This window comes from Ischnura elegans, chromosome 7 (genome assembly GCF_921293095.1).
Source record: "Ischnura elegans chromosome 7, ioIscEleg1.1, whole genome shotgun sequence".
Taxonomy (NCBI): domain Eukaryota; kingdom Metazoa; phylum Arthropoda; class Insecta; order Odonata; family Coenagrionidae; genus Ischnura; species Ischnura elegans.
This window is the reverse complement of record NC_060252.1, coordinates 2,328,380-2,346,092: the sequence shown is the minus strand read 5'-3', so window position 1 is coordinate 2,346,092 and position 17,713 is coordinate 2,328,380. Positions and strand designations below refer to the sequence as shown.

At 40.5% G+C, this 17,713-nt stretch overlaps 2 protein-coding genes and 2 long non-coding RNA genes across 5 annotated transcripts in view; 3 read left to right on the top strand and 1 right to left on the bottom strand.

The window, feature by feature from the left end:
• LOC124162138 (aldehyde dehydrogenase family 16 member A1-like) overlaps positions 1–10,057 on the top strand; it is a 97,553-nt gene extending 87,496 nt beyond the window's left edge. For both annotated transcript variants that reach the window (XM_046538560.1, XM_046538559.1), the window contains one exon: positions 9,548–10,057. In XM_046538560.1, the coding sequence (XP_046394516.1) occupies positions 9,548–9,801 (254 nt within the window). In that variant the 3' untranslated portion in view covers positions 9,802–10,057. The remainder of the gene's footprint in view (positions 1–9,547) is intronic.
• LOC124162142 lies at positions 381–5,603 on the top strand. Its single transcript, XR_006865492.1, has 2 exons — positions 381–419; positions 5,400–5,603. It is a non-coding gene; the product is annotated as an uncharacterized LOC124162142 (long non-coding RNA).
• On the bottom strand, positions 459–5,392 carry LOC124162140. The gene is made up of 2 exons (XM_046538564.1): positions 4,370–5,392; positions 459–725 (listed from the first exon to the last, which is right to left on the bottom strand). The coding sequence occupies exon 1, from the start codon at positions 5,320–5,322 to the stop codon at positions 4,396–4,398; it is 927 nt and encodes a 308-aa protein (XP_046394520.1). The 5' UTR covers positions 5,323–5,392; the 3' UTR covers positions 459–725; positions 4,370–4,395.
• Positions 10,058–16,430: 6,373 nt separating the features above from the next.
• Positions 16,431–17,292, top strand: LOC124162650. Its single transcript, XR_006865637.1, has 3 exons — positions 16,431–16,600; positions 16,712–16,808; positions 16,965–17,292. It is a non-coding gene; the product is annotated as an uncharacterized LOC124162650 (long non-coding RNA).
• Positions 17,293–17,713: the final 421 nt, after the last annotated feature.

Sequence of the window (17,713 nt, the reverse complement as noted above, 5' to 3'; positions counted from 1 at the left end):
TTAATTTTGTTTAATGGTTTCATGCAGCCTTTGTTAATTTTAATGATTATTCATTGTGCCCTCAGAAATGGAATCTCCGTGCTTTCTTCTGTGCTACACAGATGAAACATATTTTCAGCTTTTTACATTGAAGTCTCAACAAAACGATTCCCTAAGGTGCGCAAATTAACCCTCACTGTGGCAGATTATCATCTTAGTGGGGTTATAGCAGTCCGGTGGTGTTTCATTACGAGCTTTCCTTAGTGTCTTCTAGTGTCACTAAATGAAACTGAATTTTAACACGCATCTGTAAGGTTCAAGATATCGATAGCATCAGGGAAAGGCAGGATTAGTTAAAAGGAAAAACTCTATTACTGAAAGCAGGTTTATTGGGCACATCCGCACTCTACAGCCGCCAAAAACACACTCTCGTCCTCTTCGTGGACGCAACTCCAACGGCCGTTCTCATAGCACGCCTCTCCGCGTGATATCTGTATTTCCCATTCGCGGCCACCCAAGAGGCTGCCTTCTGCTGACGCTGCACGGTTCTCACGCCTAAGGAGATGTGGAGTGGGGTGCGTGACAGGAAGAGTGATAAGACGAGAAGCAAACCGCCAATGCAGCGGCACGTGGGTGGTGAGTGGCGAGAGGTGGAAAAAGGAGGTCACGTCCCATCTTCGTGATACTTACATCACCCTCCCTCCAAACAAAATTTAATCCCCCGATTAAATGGGGATGGCCGGGAACTGAAAAATGGTTAATAAGTGACACTATATACCAAAGAACCAAAAACATCCAAGCAATTGGGATTATCCACACGATACAAAAGAAAAAAAATTAACACTCACAAGGAGAAGTCGCCAAAGTGATGTTCAGGATCTGGATGCGGATGTTATTTTCTAAAACTATATAGGTAAGGTAGAAAAAGTGTCACGGCTTTCTTCCACATAGGCCCGGGTTCGAGAGATAATCGCATGTAAAGATTTCGCGCCGCATCAGCTCCCTTGAGTAAGCACTCCCTCTCAACTACGGCCGTGGCGGTGCGGTCTAGGGCATTAGTCCTGTTAGCTGTAGTTGGTGTCCCGGGTTCGAGACTCAGCTCCGGCAATATTTTTTCTCTCTTCCAATTTTTGAAACCACTGTTACATTTTACCCCAATTCGTTTTAACTAGTTACTTCGCGATTTTTTAAATTTAATATCAATTTATGGATTTTTAACGAAACTCCGAATTGTGCCTTACCATGCGAATTATAGGACGTATATAATTACTTACACGCAAATTTCCGGGGAATTTAATCATCCTCGCCCTAGCCATTGATCCCACAGCCTCTTCGTATATTCGTAATCTCAAGTCTTTCTTATCAACAAATAAACACCATTGCCTATCCTCACATTCAGTTACTGACCCTAGCTAGTTTTCTCTTCCATCCATCCAGCACAATGATCCTTCTTTCCAGCAGCCTACCCAAGCCGTTTTCGAGGCCTTCTTTGTTTACCTTTCGCACCCGCTTTCACACAATTGGGCCTCGGCGCCTCATTCAGGGATTATCGAGGGTCAGTTGTGGGCGCAGGGTTGTTGGACGGAAGTCGTTGAAGGACGCTAGAAGGCATGTCATAAGGGACGTATGGTGAGTGGAAGGACATTTTGTTGTAAACATCGAGATTCGTTGGAAAGACAGTGCGTGGGCGGTTAGAAATCTAATGGAGGGAATGCCTGGTGGAAATGAAATTTTGAATAAAAAACGTTTAAGCTGGAAAATACTGGTGCTTCAGGAACGTAAAAAAGGCATTGAAAGTGGAGGTACACGCGTCAAAAACCGGGGTACGATTCATGAATGGATGTATGTACAATCGGTTAATTGATGCGAGGCAGAGGTGTGCATCGGTGCACGTGATGAGCACATTACACGGAAATTCACGCGTAAGTATTTATATACGTCATCTTAATCGCGTGGTAAGGCACAATTCGGAGTTTCGTTAAAAATCCATAAATTGATATTAAATTTAAAAAATCGCGAAGTAACTAGTTAAAACGAATTGGGGTAAAATGTAACAGTGGTTTCAAAAATTGGAAGAGAGAAAAAATATTGCCGGAGCTGGGTCTCGAACCCGGGACACCAACTACAGCTAACAGGACTAATGCCCTAGACCGCACCGCCACGGCCGTAGTTGAGAGGGAGTGCTTACTCAAGGGAGCTGATGCTGCGCGAAATCTTTACATGCGATTATCTCTCGAACCCGGGCCTATGTGGAAGAAAGCCGTGACACTTTTTCTACCTTACCTATATAGTTTTAGAAAATAACATCCGCATCCAGATCCTGAACATCACTTTGGCGACTTCTCCTTGTCAGTAATGGTAAATCATGTCCCCAAAATAAAAGAAATGACATAGCATTCAAGGAATAATGTTCACACAAAAATTAATTCTGAGAGATAATAAAAAATAAACATTATCAAAACCATCGTGGAATAATAATTACACTTCTACCATTACACAAATCAACAAACTCATTACATCAACAATAAAAGCACAAACCAAACTATGAAAGTACAATTCAAACGCCCCCGTGAAAGAAAGAATAGGAAAGAAAACAAATTATTCAAAGCTTTCACGCGTCTTTCTCCTTCTCACTTCACTTCTCCTCACTTTCATTTACTCTACGCGATACACAATAAAAATTTCGTCACTTTTCTCAGGATCTCTGACAGCCACGAAAAAGCTCTTCGGGGCAAGGGGGTTGGGAAGGGCAAACGGTTTTATTTTAAATCATTCACACACTGAACATTTCACGCTACGGGACAAACACTGGCCCTTGAATTACTTTTCTCGTCTCGGCCGTAAGTCGTAGACACGGGTACCACTCACACCCACTGGGACCTCGTCGGGGGGGGGCATGGGAGGGTAAGGGCGTCTTCTCGTCAATGACGTCTTCTCCAGCTGGCGGCGAGACGTCCTGCCGTCGCGGTCGAGGGCGGAGATGATATGGGGGTCTCCGCGGAAGTGCCGGCGTGTCGACCTTCGCAGGAATGCAGCCTATCTCACGCTCACCGCCCAGATGATGCCGCACTGTTTGTTGACACTCTTCTTCGCCGGCCGCCGAGTTAACACTCGATTCTTCGTTACACTCCGTATTCAAGCCTGGGCTTGATGCTTCCTCTCGAGAGACAGTGGACTCAGGGGGGGAAACTTGAGGGATTTCACCAACACTAGGGGTGGGGGAGGGCTCACTTTGGGAAGGGGGGGCTTCAATTCGCGTATTCGGCGATTCTTGAGGAGGACATGTGGAATTAGTCATATAAGGTAAATTTTTCCTTGGTCTTCCCCTCCCCCTTCTAAACACCTCAGGGCGGAAAATACAGTCAGCTTCTCGCTTTTGTTTTTTGCACGCTCGATCAGCACACGCAAACGGAATTTCGCCAATGCATTCCTCCCATTCACTATCGGATACGGCCTTTCTCGGTCTGCCACGCCGTCTTTCTCCGTGGGGTGGGGGAGGAATCGAAAGATGACTAGGGTGGGGTTTCACTCGATCCTTATGTACGATCACAGTCCTATGCTGAAGCTGCAATTTTAAATTGGAGGGGGAAAGTACTTCTATCACCCTATACGGTCCTTTCCAGGGGCAATGAAACTTTCGCACTTTGCCCGGTTTAAGAACTGGGTCCGTCAAGTACACATACTCACCCGCGACATAATTTCTCTCCCTTTTAGTGTTTTTTAATCCTTTAGCTTGTTCCTCATGGGCTCTGCGATTATTCCGTTTACAATCTTTCCAAATCACTTGCAGTCTATTTTGTAGCTGGGACACAAAATCGTCCACGGAAACAGGGGCGTTTTTCACGCACTCAAAGGGGGTCTTTAGTCTTTCCCCGAATATCACTTCATGAGGGGAACGACGTACGCTTCTATGCCAGCTTGAATTGTATGCACAGACTGCATAACCTACCCACAAATCCCAGTCATTGTTTTTGCAATTAACATAGTGGGAGATGATCTGAGCTATTGTACGGTGTACTCTCTCGACCCTGCCGTTACATTGGGGGTGGAATGGGGAGGTTTGTAACTTCTCTATGCCCAACAACCGACACACATTCTGGAAGAGTTCCGAGGTAAAATTACTACCCTGATCGGAAAGTATTTTTTCCGGGACACCGAACTTAAGTATCCAATCGCGCACCAGAGTAACGGACACAGATTCCGCGGTTTGATCCCCCAAGGGCGTCATCACCAAATACCGTGACCCTACCAATATAGAACTAGGATGAAAACTTTTGCGCTTAATTTAGTCGACCCCATTTTGGACTTGGGCCCCAGTGTCTAACAGAAACGAGCACATTTTCCCTTCAACCACCGCTCGCACGACTAAGTCCTTCACTCCCGCACTCACCTGGACGGCTGGAATCAGCACTTCCTTTACCAGGGGTCGGCGCCGGCGGGACGGTCGACCCCTTTGCCGTTTAAATTGGCCGCCCGGCTCGATGACCCCTTCCTGCACTCACGAGCAAAATGGCCCTCCACGCCGCAGCTGTAGCACTTCCCACGGCGTTGGCTGCGACACTCACGGGCGAGATGGCCAGTGCGCCCGCAATTGTAGCACTCACGAGCCGTCACCTGGAACGCTCGACGACTGGGCGATGGATTACGCGGCGTCCTCTCAGCCTCCCGGATTCTCACTGCCGTCGCGACGGCGGCGTCGAAACTTTCGGGCATAGCGAGTCGGCATAGCCTGCCCAATTCGCCCGAAAGGCCTCTCAAGAAGGCATCCAAGGCTCGCTGATCAGCCTCGTATCTCATCGCCTCCATTCGCTCCGGAGTTCCGCCGATTTCCGCCGTCCGCGCGTTGATCCGCCTGACTCGATCCGCGAACTCTTCGATGTCCTCCTTCGGCTCCATGTGAATGACTGCTAGGAGCTCTCGGTAGAAACGAGCGGTCTTCTTCGAGCGATAGCGGTCGAGAATGATGTTCTTCCATGCCGAGTAAGTGGCCGCCGTCTTACATTCTGATCTCGTGCGCTCGTACACCGCGGCTTCCCCACCCAGACGTAGCCGCGCGGCGGCGAGCGTTTCCCCATCGCTCCATCCGCTCAGGGACGCCACCTGCTGGACTCGCTCGAGGTAGGCATCGACGTCATCGCCGGGGCGACCATGGAAGGGTTCTATGGAATTTAGGAGGGTGAATTTTGCCCTCGCGGGTGAAGCGACCTCCTGCCCTTCTCCCCTGGCGACGACGGCTCTCAAACGCTCGTTCTCAGCACCCAGCTGCTCAAGTTTGTCTGCGAAGTCGTCGATCACCCGTTGGAGGTCCACCTCTTGCCCGCCGAAACTAACCCGACTCGCCATCTCGCCTTAGGTCGTCTCGTGTACTGCCCCCTGATACATATCGATCCCCACTTCGGACACCAGCTGTAAGGTTCAAGATGGACGCAACTCCAACGGCCGTTCTCATAGCACGCCTCTCCGCGTGATATCTGTATTTCCCATTCGCGGCCACCCAAGAGGCTGCCTTCTGCTGACGCTGCACGGTTCTCACGCCTAAGGAGATGTGGAGTGGGGTGCGTGACAGGAAGAGTGATAAGACGAGAAGCAAACCGCCAATGCAGCGGCACGTGGGTGGTGGGTGGCGAGAGGTGGAAAAAGGAGGTCACGTCCCATCTTCGTGATACTTACACATCAGCATTATTTGCTGTGATATTGTTGCGGATATTTAATATTCATGTTATGTTTTCCATCGCTCATTGAAAAACTCAGCGTAAATTGTAGAAAAATATACTTCGACCGATTGGATAATAGGGTAGTTTCCTTCATCAAAGAAAACAAAAGGCATTGAATGTGATTCGTTACCCACCATTAGTGTAAATAATAACATACAAAATTATTTGGTTTTAGAAATGATAGCAGTTTTACATCGTTTCAGATTACCAATGCATGAATGAGGCACAGAGCTCAGGGTAACATCTCTTAATAATCACCTATTAAAAGTGCCTATGGTTGGAAAGTTTCCTTCGTTTGATGAGGTATTAATAATCCTTTTAATCGCGAAAAATAGATATCGTCATTTAAAAATCTAAAAGTGTGAAATTCCTACTCCAGGAGTAGTAATCTTTCGATTTAGCCAATAAAAAATAATAGGAAACCACCCTATTTACCATAGAGGGTAAATTGAAGTTCAGGAAGTTGATTTATTACATAGCGTGAGCTACACAGTTTATGTGGTATTAAATAATGCACACATCTCGCATACATTTCCCTTTAATGATGTTGTAATAAAAATATTGCTAGAGGTGGGAATGTTGTTCAAATTTCCTTCCTACATGTACAATAAAAAATACTGAAAACCAGTTTCCAAACTGCGGCGAAAGTGGTGCTGCTATCATTCTTTGCTATACTTTTGAATTCTACTGTACAATAAGTACATATTGTAAAAACTAAGTGTGAAAAAAGGTGCAAGTATGCAGGAAATGCACGCAAAATAATCATCGCATCCTATATTAATTGAAGCGGAGTGATAAATTTGCGTTTATAAAATAGTTTATTCCCTTCAGTGCATGTATATTCACTCACAAGCGGAAAGTTTGCCAAACGCAGCAAAAAAACTACAAAAGGATTAAATGGAATTAAATTTCCTAGTGAAGCAGAAGTGGCGCCACAAACTTTGTCCTAAAACTTTTGAAAGTGACTGCACATGTAACTCTGACGTAAATATTTGTGAACTTACGGATATTTTCATGTAAATATCCCCATATCTGATTTACTCTTTCATTTTGATGACCCTTGTTTATTTTTTATGGAACGAAACTGACTTAAAGAATTACCAGGAGTATTGGTTGGCCAAAGTGAGGCCTCTGCTTAAAAAATGCTGTTCCAACGAAATTTTAATGCCAATCCTGAAAGAAAAGTAGGGAACCCCGAATTCCCTCCCTTCAGGGGGCAAGAAAACAGCTAGTAGGGGAAAGATATTGATTGTGATGATTTCGTCTTTTATTATATAATTTACATCCAAAAGCTAAAAAGCAGTATTAAGTAAAACATTTTACAATGGTATGTTCACAAATTAAATCGTCTATGCCAATTGCCGTGATTACTGTCTCACCCAAGACTGTACACATTTCATCTTAAAAAAGTTTCATTTTAATGAAACGATTCATTTTGAGACAAAAAAAAGGCTCAGAGTATCTGTTGATAATGTCAGTACATTCCGGGAATCAGCCAGAACAAAATTAACGTTTTGCTTGGCTATGATGATAAGTTTTTGACCACTTTTTCCACGAACCCAATGTGTTTACGGCTTCTTCAAGCGTTACTCATGCGACATTCATGAGGTTCACATATGACGCAGCGTCAGCCAATAGAAATACGTTTCATATGGTGGGAACGGCTGATGCTCATAGCGGACTTCTAAAGCTACTTATCTTGGTTAAAAAATCGAATTTGAGCTCTGACTATTGGCTTGTGAGTTTTTCATTCATATCTTTTTGGTTTTTAATAACAAAAACCAAATTTAAATTTTCAGCATTCCCTTTGTATTGAGTGTTCCTATTTTATGATGCGCACAAGGTTTAAAAAATAATAAGACCTAACGCAATGGAAATCTGACAGCATTTATGATTCTTAAGCTCCAATTGATTGGCACAAAGCTTTAACCCTTTTGTGCTGGATGTCGGGAATAGCCGACGGACATTTTCATACACAGAACACCTGACATCGGGTATAGCCGTCGCAGACTTTTCTACGCAGACGACCAGATGTCAGGCATAGCCGTCGCGGGGGATGGGAAGCGACCGCTGAGGTAGCTATGGTTGGTGGTATTCAGGCCCAAGACCCAGCTTACTTAGCGAGACCCTTGTGCCTCCCCTTAAACAATGAAGCCCAACCCTCCCACTCATTTATGATCCATCCGACAGCAGGAATTTGGGGTGAAGTGGTTGAAACGGCAATGGTTTTTTGCAAAGAATAATTTCTTGCTGACTCAAATTTTTTATTCATTGCATTGAATTCACGAGAGCGTCTCTTACATGCATTTATATGGAAATGCCAATGGAACCTATAGTCAGCACCTTTTTAGGAACTTGGTTGGTTTATTGGTGGCAGATTGAGATGCCGAGATTCCTTTTCTCTATCTTGTAGCCAAAGGATTTCACGTGATTGCGTAATCATTGTAAATTTCATGTTATTATGCTCATCAGTATTTTTGTTATTGATACAAATGCAAAAATACTCAATAATATCTCAATGCTCAATTAATAAGTCATGTCATGGCTATGCCTTTGATCTAGAATGGTCGTCTATCAGTAGATCTCTGCTCTAAGGAGAGTAAAACAAATAAATAACAATAAGTGCTGTCACTGTTTATATGGGCCTTTCATGATCATGTTTACCTCTCCGGCAACCGTCTTAATCAAAAGTAGGTACTCATGGACGAAAATTGCTGTATTTTTGTGGTTTTGATATCCTGCTATGGCTAATTTAAGTGAAGAGCGCGATCTTGATGTATGCGAACAAGGCTGAAAAATACTGAGTGGCTGCTGGAGGAATTAATAATTAGATTTTTGATGTTTCATTTTCGTGTGACATCATATCTGCCATCCCTGTATTTATTTTTGCAACTCAGTCAGATGATAAAAGGACATAACTTCATATTACTCCAGTTGGTCTTGTCAGCAATCAATGCCACTCTGGCCATGGGGCCACGATATAGGGCTGCATCATTCACTAGGTGCTCCAGGCAAAGGACAAAAGCAGGGTTTGGATTTCCTCGAAAACTTCTTACGTCATTATGCACCATCTAGCGGAGACGATATGAACCATTGCCCGGCTCTGATGACTCTGGCGCCCTGACTACGCCAGACTAAAGGCCGTTTTACACGGTACATAGAATTGCGCAATCTGACGGACGTGTGAAGGCGCAGTCAAAATTGCGTCGTGCAAAGAGGTGAATTGCTAGAACAAATGCGAGAATGCGTGGATGTGAGACGGCAAAATAGCCCGTTCTAATTTCGTTCATGCATTCGCGAAATTCCACGCCATTTTAGAAATTGATGCAGCTCTAGCCTGCGCAATTCCGTGTACCGTGTAAAACGGCCTTAACAATCGTATCCGATTATTGCATGGAACATGTGAAGTATTTTCTAGGGGACATAACTGGAGGTTTGTAAATGGAAAGCATCATCACTGTTATCAATCTAGCTTAGTTCGATACCACTCATTGTAATGCGTTGCCTGTATTTTGATTCAATCGATTAAACCCAACTATAAGCATGCGTAATTCCTTGTGAAACTGTACAAAATATAGATGAATTTGAGATCAGAATTATCTTCAATACTTTGCTTATTCTGTGCTAAATCAAAAAACTGTGTAAAATCAGGAACAGATGTAAAATAAAAGTTTCACCATTGCAATATGCTATGCTTTCCACCGCACTTGAGTGTTGGGTCGTAAAAACAAAACTTAGTATAGAATTAAACTACATAAAATGGAAGTTTTACTGTATTGAGTAATTGTAGAAGTAAATGAAGAAGTTAGTTGATAATGAGGAGTAATTCTGTTCTGGGTATTTTTATTTTGCAGGCAACGTGGAGACTCTGGGTGCCACGTTGGCCAGCCACCATGATGTCAGTGCCATCTGGTGTCCTGGCTCGGCTCTGCCTCTCTGTGAGTCGTTGGCATGTCCTAGCATGAAGCCAGTGTGGGGCTGTGACAGTGCACAATGGACCAGTGGCACCAGTGGCAGTGAGCGTCGGCGCTACTACACCGAGATCTTTCTGAACGCGACATTGAGCAAGGCTGTTTGGATTCCAGTGGGAGGCATGTTCGGCAACTGAAGTGAATGTCTGTGTGTGTGAATGCCTTGGGTTGTGTGCCAAATGTAGTTTGGGTGTTTTGGGTTCTGGGAGTGCCATGCTTACAAAGCAATGTCATACATTCCTGCGTCTGAAGTTTTTTCAGGTTCTTGCCATTACAGCAGTCTTTAATTGAGGTGATTAATCTTTACAAAAATTATCATTTACGTGAAGTTATCTTTTATATTTCTCCGGTGTAATTTTGTGTATGGTATGAATAAAATTGGATAGTTTGCTATTATTGTGTATTGCATGTTCATTCCTACAGTTTGAAACTCTCATATATATGTGTATGAGAAATGTATTTTGAAATTCGTGATTCCTTTCTCTCCCTGCACAGAATTTTGCTTCCTCCTTTTGCAAATATATTGATTAAAAACATATCTCTTGCGATATAGTTTTTTAAATAAAAAATTCAGTGTCGGGGCATCTCAGAAACTGCCATAATTCTGAAGTCTTAGCTAGGGAATTTCTGTTTGACTAAAACCAAATTGATATCCATTCATTCACCTAATCATTCTTCAGCCCATGGCCATCGTGGTGGTCATCCCAGCCTTTCCACTTCACATACCTCAATACATATTTGCTGAAATACCCTAAGGTTCTTTTATATGTTACTGATGAGGAGTTTCATAAGTAGATGAAAATCTTGAAAATATCCCAGAAAATATTTGGAAACTCATGCAAGATCTAAATACATTAACGTGAAAATTATACCCTGTAGCTACGTTTCCCGAGAACACTGGGAATCCGTGGACAACAACGGCATTTCCAAAGATGACAATTGTATTGCTGTGAAATTTACTCCCAGTGGGGATTTCAGCAGGACGAAACTGCTTCCAATGAATGGATGTTGGTCGAGACCTTAACTTGAGCAACACCGCCCCTCTTCAATGTGCTCCTGCTCCACTTGATTCCTTCTCCAGAAACAATAAACTTTACGCCTGTTACTGTAGTCATTGACCTCATAAAAATCTGGTCTCGCCACACCAGAAGTGGATTCCTCCTTGAACCCCCCCCCACTCTCGATGTTGTAAAAGGTGAAAGGAAAAACTCACGGAGGGACGCTGCACAAGGGTGGCATAATCACCAATTGCATATCAATACCAGGAAAAAGTTTTCTAGTGTAATCTATGTTTAACACAGTCACGTGCAATAAGAGCATATTCTATAGAAAACAAGTGCAAAGTGGCAAAATAACAAAAATATATGAGCAGCTAAATACGTCCAAGAACACCTCAACGAAGTCAAGCAATGGATGGAAAACTGGAAACTCAACATTAACGCCAGCAAGTGCAACGCCATAACTTTCGCCAGGAAAACGAAATATAAAAATACCACAAAAACCTACTATGGAACTGAAATAATTCCTGATTCCAACGAGGTAAAATTCTTAGGTGTAATGTTGGATCCTAAGCTTTCATGGAACAATCATGTAGCGTATACTACTAAAAAGACTCAAGCAGCAACAAATGCTCTCAACCCAATGCTCAACAGGAGAAGCCGAATGAAGCTCGACACCAGAAGGACAGTCTACCTAGCCATGATACGCCCCCTTCTCACGTACGGCTACCCAGCATGGGCACTGGGCACCCAGTGGACAGGTTGATTTTTGATTCTTGGAATAGAAAGACATGCCCAGGTTCCGATTATGCAAGATCCGCAAACGCAGAAAGGCGACATTTTGTTTCTTTTCGGTTGCATTGCGATGTTCATCTATTCTGCGTTTGAGGGATCTAGATGTTTTCCCGATGTATGATTGACCACAGGAACACATTACTTCATACACTCTGTCATAGATATCAGATGGGTGACGATATTTTTCACTCCGGAGGAGGTCAGAGATCTTCTCTGAGCTTTTGAATCTTGTCAAAACGTCGTGTTTGGCGAGAACTGTTGCGATTCTCTCCTGCGACGCATGGCAAGAGAGCATGTGCCTTTGCCTTTTCTTGCAGTCTCCAATGGGCCACATCTCCTTTCTCTTCTTCCTTTCTCCCGCGATTTCCCGAATCAGTTCCCGGTCGAAGCCATTCCCTTGGAACGTGATAAGGAGGTGTTGTTTTCTCTAGCGAGCGAATCAGCATCCGAGATGGCATATGCCCTATGGTTTAGGGTTTTGATGACTGTAGCGTGGGGATGAATACGGACGTGGTAAATAATGAATGCCATCACCAATTATGCATTATAGGGTTTATTTCGCTTCAATTGTATGGCTCCAACGCTCCCTTGTGGCCGTTGACTGAAAAACAATTGCCACACCTTCTGCTTGTCCGCCACAATGACCAATGCTTTTTTCCAAGGATAATGGTGTGATTTGACATACAAATTGCGATCAGTATGCGTTTTCTTAAAATGAACTGAATGTCCTGAAGTGCCGTAAGATTTCTTCTTGACGAGAACGTCCAAAAAGGGAAGTAGTCTATTTTCTTCCATTTTCATTGTGAACTGAACGGAACTATTTTGGCGATTAAGGTTTTCTAGGAATCTTTAAGCCTGTGAAGATGCCTTGACTTGGCGATTGGGGACCGCTAACAATAGGGTAGTTTGCTTCATCAAAGAAAACGAAATAGCCCGGTCAAAATAGGCATTGACCCCTGGATAAATTCCCAATAAGCTGAAAATTTGCATGAACCTTAGGGATACCACTCTGATGAAATACTGAAAAGTCCCCATCGATCACGTGTGTGCAAAAATTTTTATTCAAGGTCAAAGGTCACAAAATGGGTTTTTTGTATTTTTTGGTCAAACCCTTCCCTTGCAGTGTAACCCATTTGAGAAGCCCGCGCTTTAAAATTCGTTATATTTATCATTGAATATCTCGCGAAGGAAAACTCAAATTTACATGCGGTTTTCTTCGCTGTATTCAGAAAATAATTTTCTGTCCGCCTGTGAAATAAAAAAAAAATTCATGCAAGTTCCTTATTCACGTTCGCGGCTATCGTGAAATTTGCCGTTTCTTCCCCGTTTCATAAAAATTAAATCGATCCAATCATGTTAAAATTAATGCACGTTTCTTTGGTATAGTTGAGAATGATGAATTGCAATAAATTTGGGAAAATCTGTGCACCGGTATTTAGTAATGAATTAATCCCCCTTTGCATATGCAACCACCCATTGCACGTTTTATTTTCTTCTTTATTTATTTACTGTCACCTAATATACCTTCAAAATGTACAAAATGGAAACAATGAAATCATTTATATACTTACTCTTATTATAAGCCCAGAATCAAATATTTAGTTATTTATGAATCCCCTTTTGCATATGCAACAACCACAGACGGCACAGGAAGTTTTCGTACCTGAATACGAGGGTGGACCATCAAGATACAAAAATCGCGCTTAGGAAGTTACTAAAAAGGTTTTGTTTCTTTATTTCCTTTAATGACGAAAAAAGATGCAAGAGGACTGGCAAATTCATATGCATCGATAAAATTGTATCTCATCGATAAAACTGTATTCGGTCTGGGACTATTTTCTTTCGCGGGTGGTGCCATCTGGTGCCATCGTGCCATATCCTCCTAGAAAGATCACTTGTCTTCACAAGCCGATGGAGCCCGCATCGTTTACGTAACGTCTCACCACGTTTCAGGGATTTTTGTGGTTAAGTTTGTGAAAAATAGAGTGTCTGGTAATGGTGAAGTTTCCCTTATTCTTTAATTTCATTCACTGGGCTTCAGAAATGTGTTTGTGAGATATTTTTGTTAAAAATGCCTTTCGTTTGTGTATTGTCGGGATGTAATGGAAACTCCGGGACATGGTTCAAGATTTTAGCTTCCCCAGTGAAAATTTTGTATACAATTTCTAAACAGGATGTATACAATGTACACATTTTGTATACAGTTGTATACAGCTGTATAGAATGTATATAATGTGTAAATTGTACACAATGTATACAATTTTATACAGAATGTGTACAATGCGCACATTTTGTATACAATTGTACACAGCTGTATAGAATGCATAAAACGTGTAAATTGTATACTATGTATACAATTTTATACAGAATGTGTACAATGTGCAAATTTTGTATGAATTTGTATAAAGCTGTATAAAATGTTTACATTGTATAAATTTTATTCATTTTATGAAAATTTATACAGTTGTGTAGGCTGTATAAAATTTGTACATTTTATACAATGTAAAGGTATGCTTACATCAATGAGTATATATCAGGCTTTGGGAGTTAAAGCACCACAACTATGGTCTTTTTCTATTCTTTACACCGTAACGCATTTTTACTTTAAAAATGGTGTTAAAATTGTCGATAATTATTTTTAAACTTAAGAAATTATTATAAACACTATAGAGTTCCAATAAACCATTCCTTTATTGTTGGTTAAGATTTTGAAAATGTTTCTAAAATTGTTGCTAACTTGGTTTAAACATTAGTAATCGTTATAAACATAATAGAATAAGAGTATCATTCATTCCACGTTTCTCAACCGTATAAAATGTGGGAATTCTTAATTTTTGTAAAAGTTGCTAAATTTGTTTACATTTTAGTAATTGTTATAATCAAAAAAGAGTAAAGGTATAAGGCTCAGCCAACTCTTCTCAACCGTACAACATGCGGAAATTGTTAAATTTTTAAAAGTTGCTAACTTTATTTAAACTTTACATTTTCTTATGAACAATGTAGATTAATAAGTCATTAATTTGTTGCTGTTTAACCCGTAAGGTATGTAGAAATCGTTAATGCTGGTAAATGTTTTTAGCATTGTTGCTAACTTTGTTTAAACTTAGTTAATTGCTATAAACAATAGTAAACTTCAAAATAGCATTCATTTGTTGTTCTGAAACTATAGAAGGGGTGAAAATGTAAAAAAAAAATTCTCGCAAGTGAGCACGCTTCTTATTCCCGCCGATTATATTCAAATAATCGATTATGCAAAATAATCGGATGTCCATAATCGATTCAATAGTCGCAATAATCGAAAGCAAATAATCGATTATTACGTACAATCGATTTTTTTGCCCATCTTTTGTTACCGTTATTTTGTGATGGCGAATTTAGCTGTGATGAAAAATATTGATTAGTAGCAAATATACGTTGAAGTATGCTATGGAAGAAGAAAATAATCCGTCTTCGTAGTGAATACGGACAAAAAGGGATTGAAAGAATACTGTTTCATGCACAATTGAATCAACGCCTGAATAAGTTTTTGAATTCCCGGAAACAGTGGCTTTTAGCGTCATGAATAGATTTAAGAAGTTGCCATTGTCAGCATCAATCCATCTCTGCTGTGCTGTCCATGTTAATGTAAGTAAATGGAACATTTTTTCCATTCGATACTTATGTATGATTAATGGACCGCCAATTACCATCCAATAATTATTTAAGATTACTCATTATTTTCTTCTCAGGGTAATTACAATTTAGCATGGTCTTTACTTTCGCTGGCATAGTGAAAAGAATCCATTGAGACGGTTAAAGTTGAAATATCAGGGTTCTCGCAGTAGAATCCACTTTGTTAACAGTTCTTTATGACATTAAAACATTAGTCTCAACCTCAATTAACTCGTTTATGAATGATTTTTCTTGAAAATGAGTAACTATTGGGAATATGTCGAAGAATAATAGCAATTAATAAGTTGTTCTAAACATAGCCATCAGTTGAACTCTCTCCGATCATAATAATTTAGGCATTGATTTGTGCTTTAGTACATTTTAACAGACATATTGCACTCAAGGGCATAAGTAACACGTTTCTAAGTTGTTTCTGTACAATAAGATTGCAATCCTTAAAATTTTTGTTATGTAATCAATTACTCGTGTTTGTTGATAGAAAAATTAGTGGTATATTAAAATCTATGGTTTTCACCTGTTTGATAAGCATGTAGGCAGGATTTATGATGATTAAGTATCAAGTCTGCTAAGGAAGTGTAATGTAAGCAAATCAATTGGTATTAGTGTATTTATAACATTTTTATATTTACAGGGTGCAGTAAATTAAAACTACAGAATAGCCAGCTCCTCATGTGGATGGGAGGAATGGCACCTGGGTTTTCTCACTTGGAGAGGAAAGTAGATGCTTTATTGGCTTGTGACCCAAAGCGAAAGGATGATGATGTGGAGGAGATGAATTTCAGCCAATTGCCATTGACAGCAGATGAGGATTTCATCAAACTCTGCCGTAGGATAAGTGAAGATCCCTCATTTGAGCCAAAGATGGTAAGTGAATAATGATAATTTGTGTGCTGCCATCCTGATTCAAACAATGTATGATTTTTTAAATGAAAGAACAATTAAGTTTTTGTAAGAAAGTTTCATAAGAGTTTCATTTGTAAAAAAGTTTCAGAAGTATATCTTGAGCTCGCCAGACATTCGTAGGTGCTTGGAATTCAAAGTGCTATAAAAATACTCAAGTACAACATAATTTTGAAGTGCGTATGGATTAATGTCCAATGGAATATTAAAAAATTATGGTATGATTGGATTTTTGTTATTTCATATGCACTTGTGCACTCATACTACATGTGCATACTAAACATGACAATTGTGTTAATTTCTTTGGTGAATTTTTCTTCTGGCTGTCAACATGATTTTTGTTATTCTTGTATTAGCTGTTAACTCTTCATTGATCTGGTATTTTTTTATCTCTAGATGCAATGTTTGGTAGCAGTTGGTAGAAGAAATGAATGAGAATGAATTTCTTCAAAATATGTTGTGTCATCTTAGGATGACAATGTACCAGAGCTGTAAGCCCTTACAGGCAAACTTAAGAAGAATTCGGTTAAGAAATCATTTTATAGCACTCCAGTGTGTCCTGTTATTTTTCGTGAGTGCATCCAATAAGATATTCTAAGATTATTATAATAATTGATCATTGAAATGAACTTCTAATATATTACATTAAGTGACATTAACTATGTTTTGTATAATTTCATAGGTGTATGCAGAAGGGTCTACCGTGATGCATCAGATGTGGAGCTGAAAGGGTGTCTGAGTAATTGGGTCAACCAGGCTGAGGTCGGGAAAATAAGAAAGTAAGTAGTTGCTTCTCATTTCTCTGCCACACTAATTTGATCATCCCAGACATTTTCTTCATATTTTCCATTCCCTCTTACAATAGGTATACACTATAATGTTCCATGATACATGATATATCATTTCACAAGGAGTAATTACTATTTTCTCTTCAGGGATTGGCAGAATAAACAGACCGAGGATCAGGCTGATGAGGACAATAATTTTGCTTAATAAGTTCATCAGTAACGATCTATAAGTATGTAACCATATAAGTTCCATGCACCACCTTGTATTCCCATAACTAAACAAGAATTCAAAAGAATGAAGTTTTAATTTTACATTCTCAAAGCCAATCAGCATACTTGTGAATGTTTTGATAAAATTCGAGCAATATGTTTTTACCTTTTGAAGATTTCTGTATTTTAGTTATTACCATGTGTGGCCTAGGGGGTCATAAATTTTTAAAAGTGTTTCTGTCTTTGATGTTTCCTATTCAGTTTGTAAGTATTTCACTCACTTCATTGATAATGATTAACTATCGATGACTCCACCGCTGCCTCAGCATGTACATAATTAATGAGAAAAATAAATTTTTCAGCATTTATTTGTTGCCCATTTTATTAAATAAATTTAGCTTCCAAATTCTGTGCATGTGAAATGACTAACAATTGATAGAGTGGAAAATTTTAAATTTTGTTGTTGTAAATTGATCATTATTTAGGAGAGCATTTTATTTAGCAGAAATTTTAAGCCAGTTTTTCCTCAGCAAGTGTCACTACAGAAATGGTAGGTGTGGAACTAGTTTTCCTAGTATGTAGCAGGTGTGACACTACACATTTTCAGCAGGTGTGATGTGACAAGTTTGCTGCACGTTTGAAAAAGCGTAACTAGGAGGTTTGATTCAAGCTTGCAGGCTTGTCAT

Excerpts from the sequence above, each read along its gene's own strand:
- LOC124162140 (XM_046538564.1), bottom strand. The coding sequence starts at position 5,322 with ATGGCGAGTCGGGTTAGTTTCGGCGGGCAAGAGGTGGACCTCCAACGG.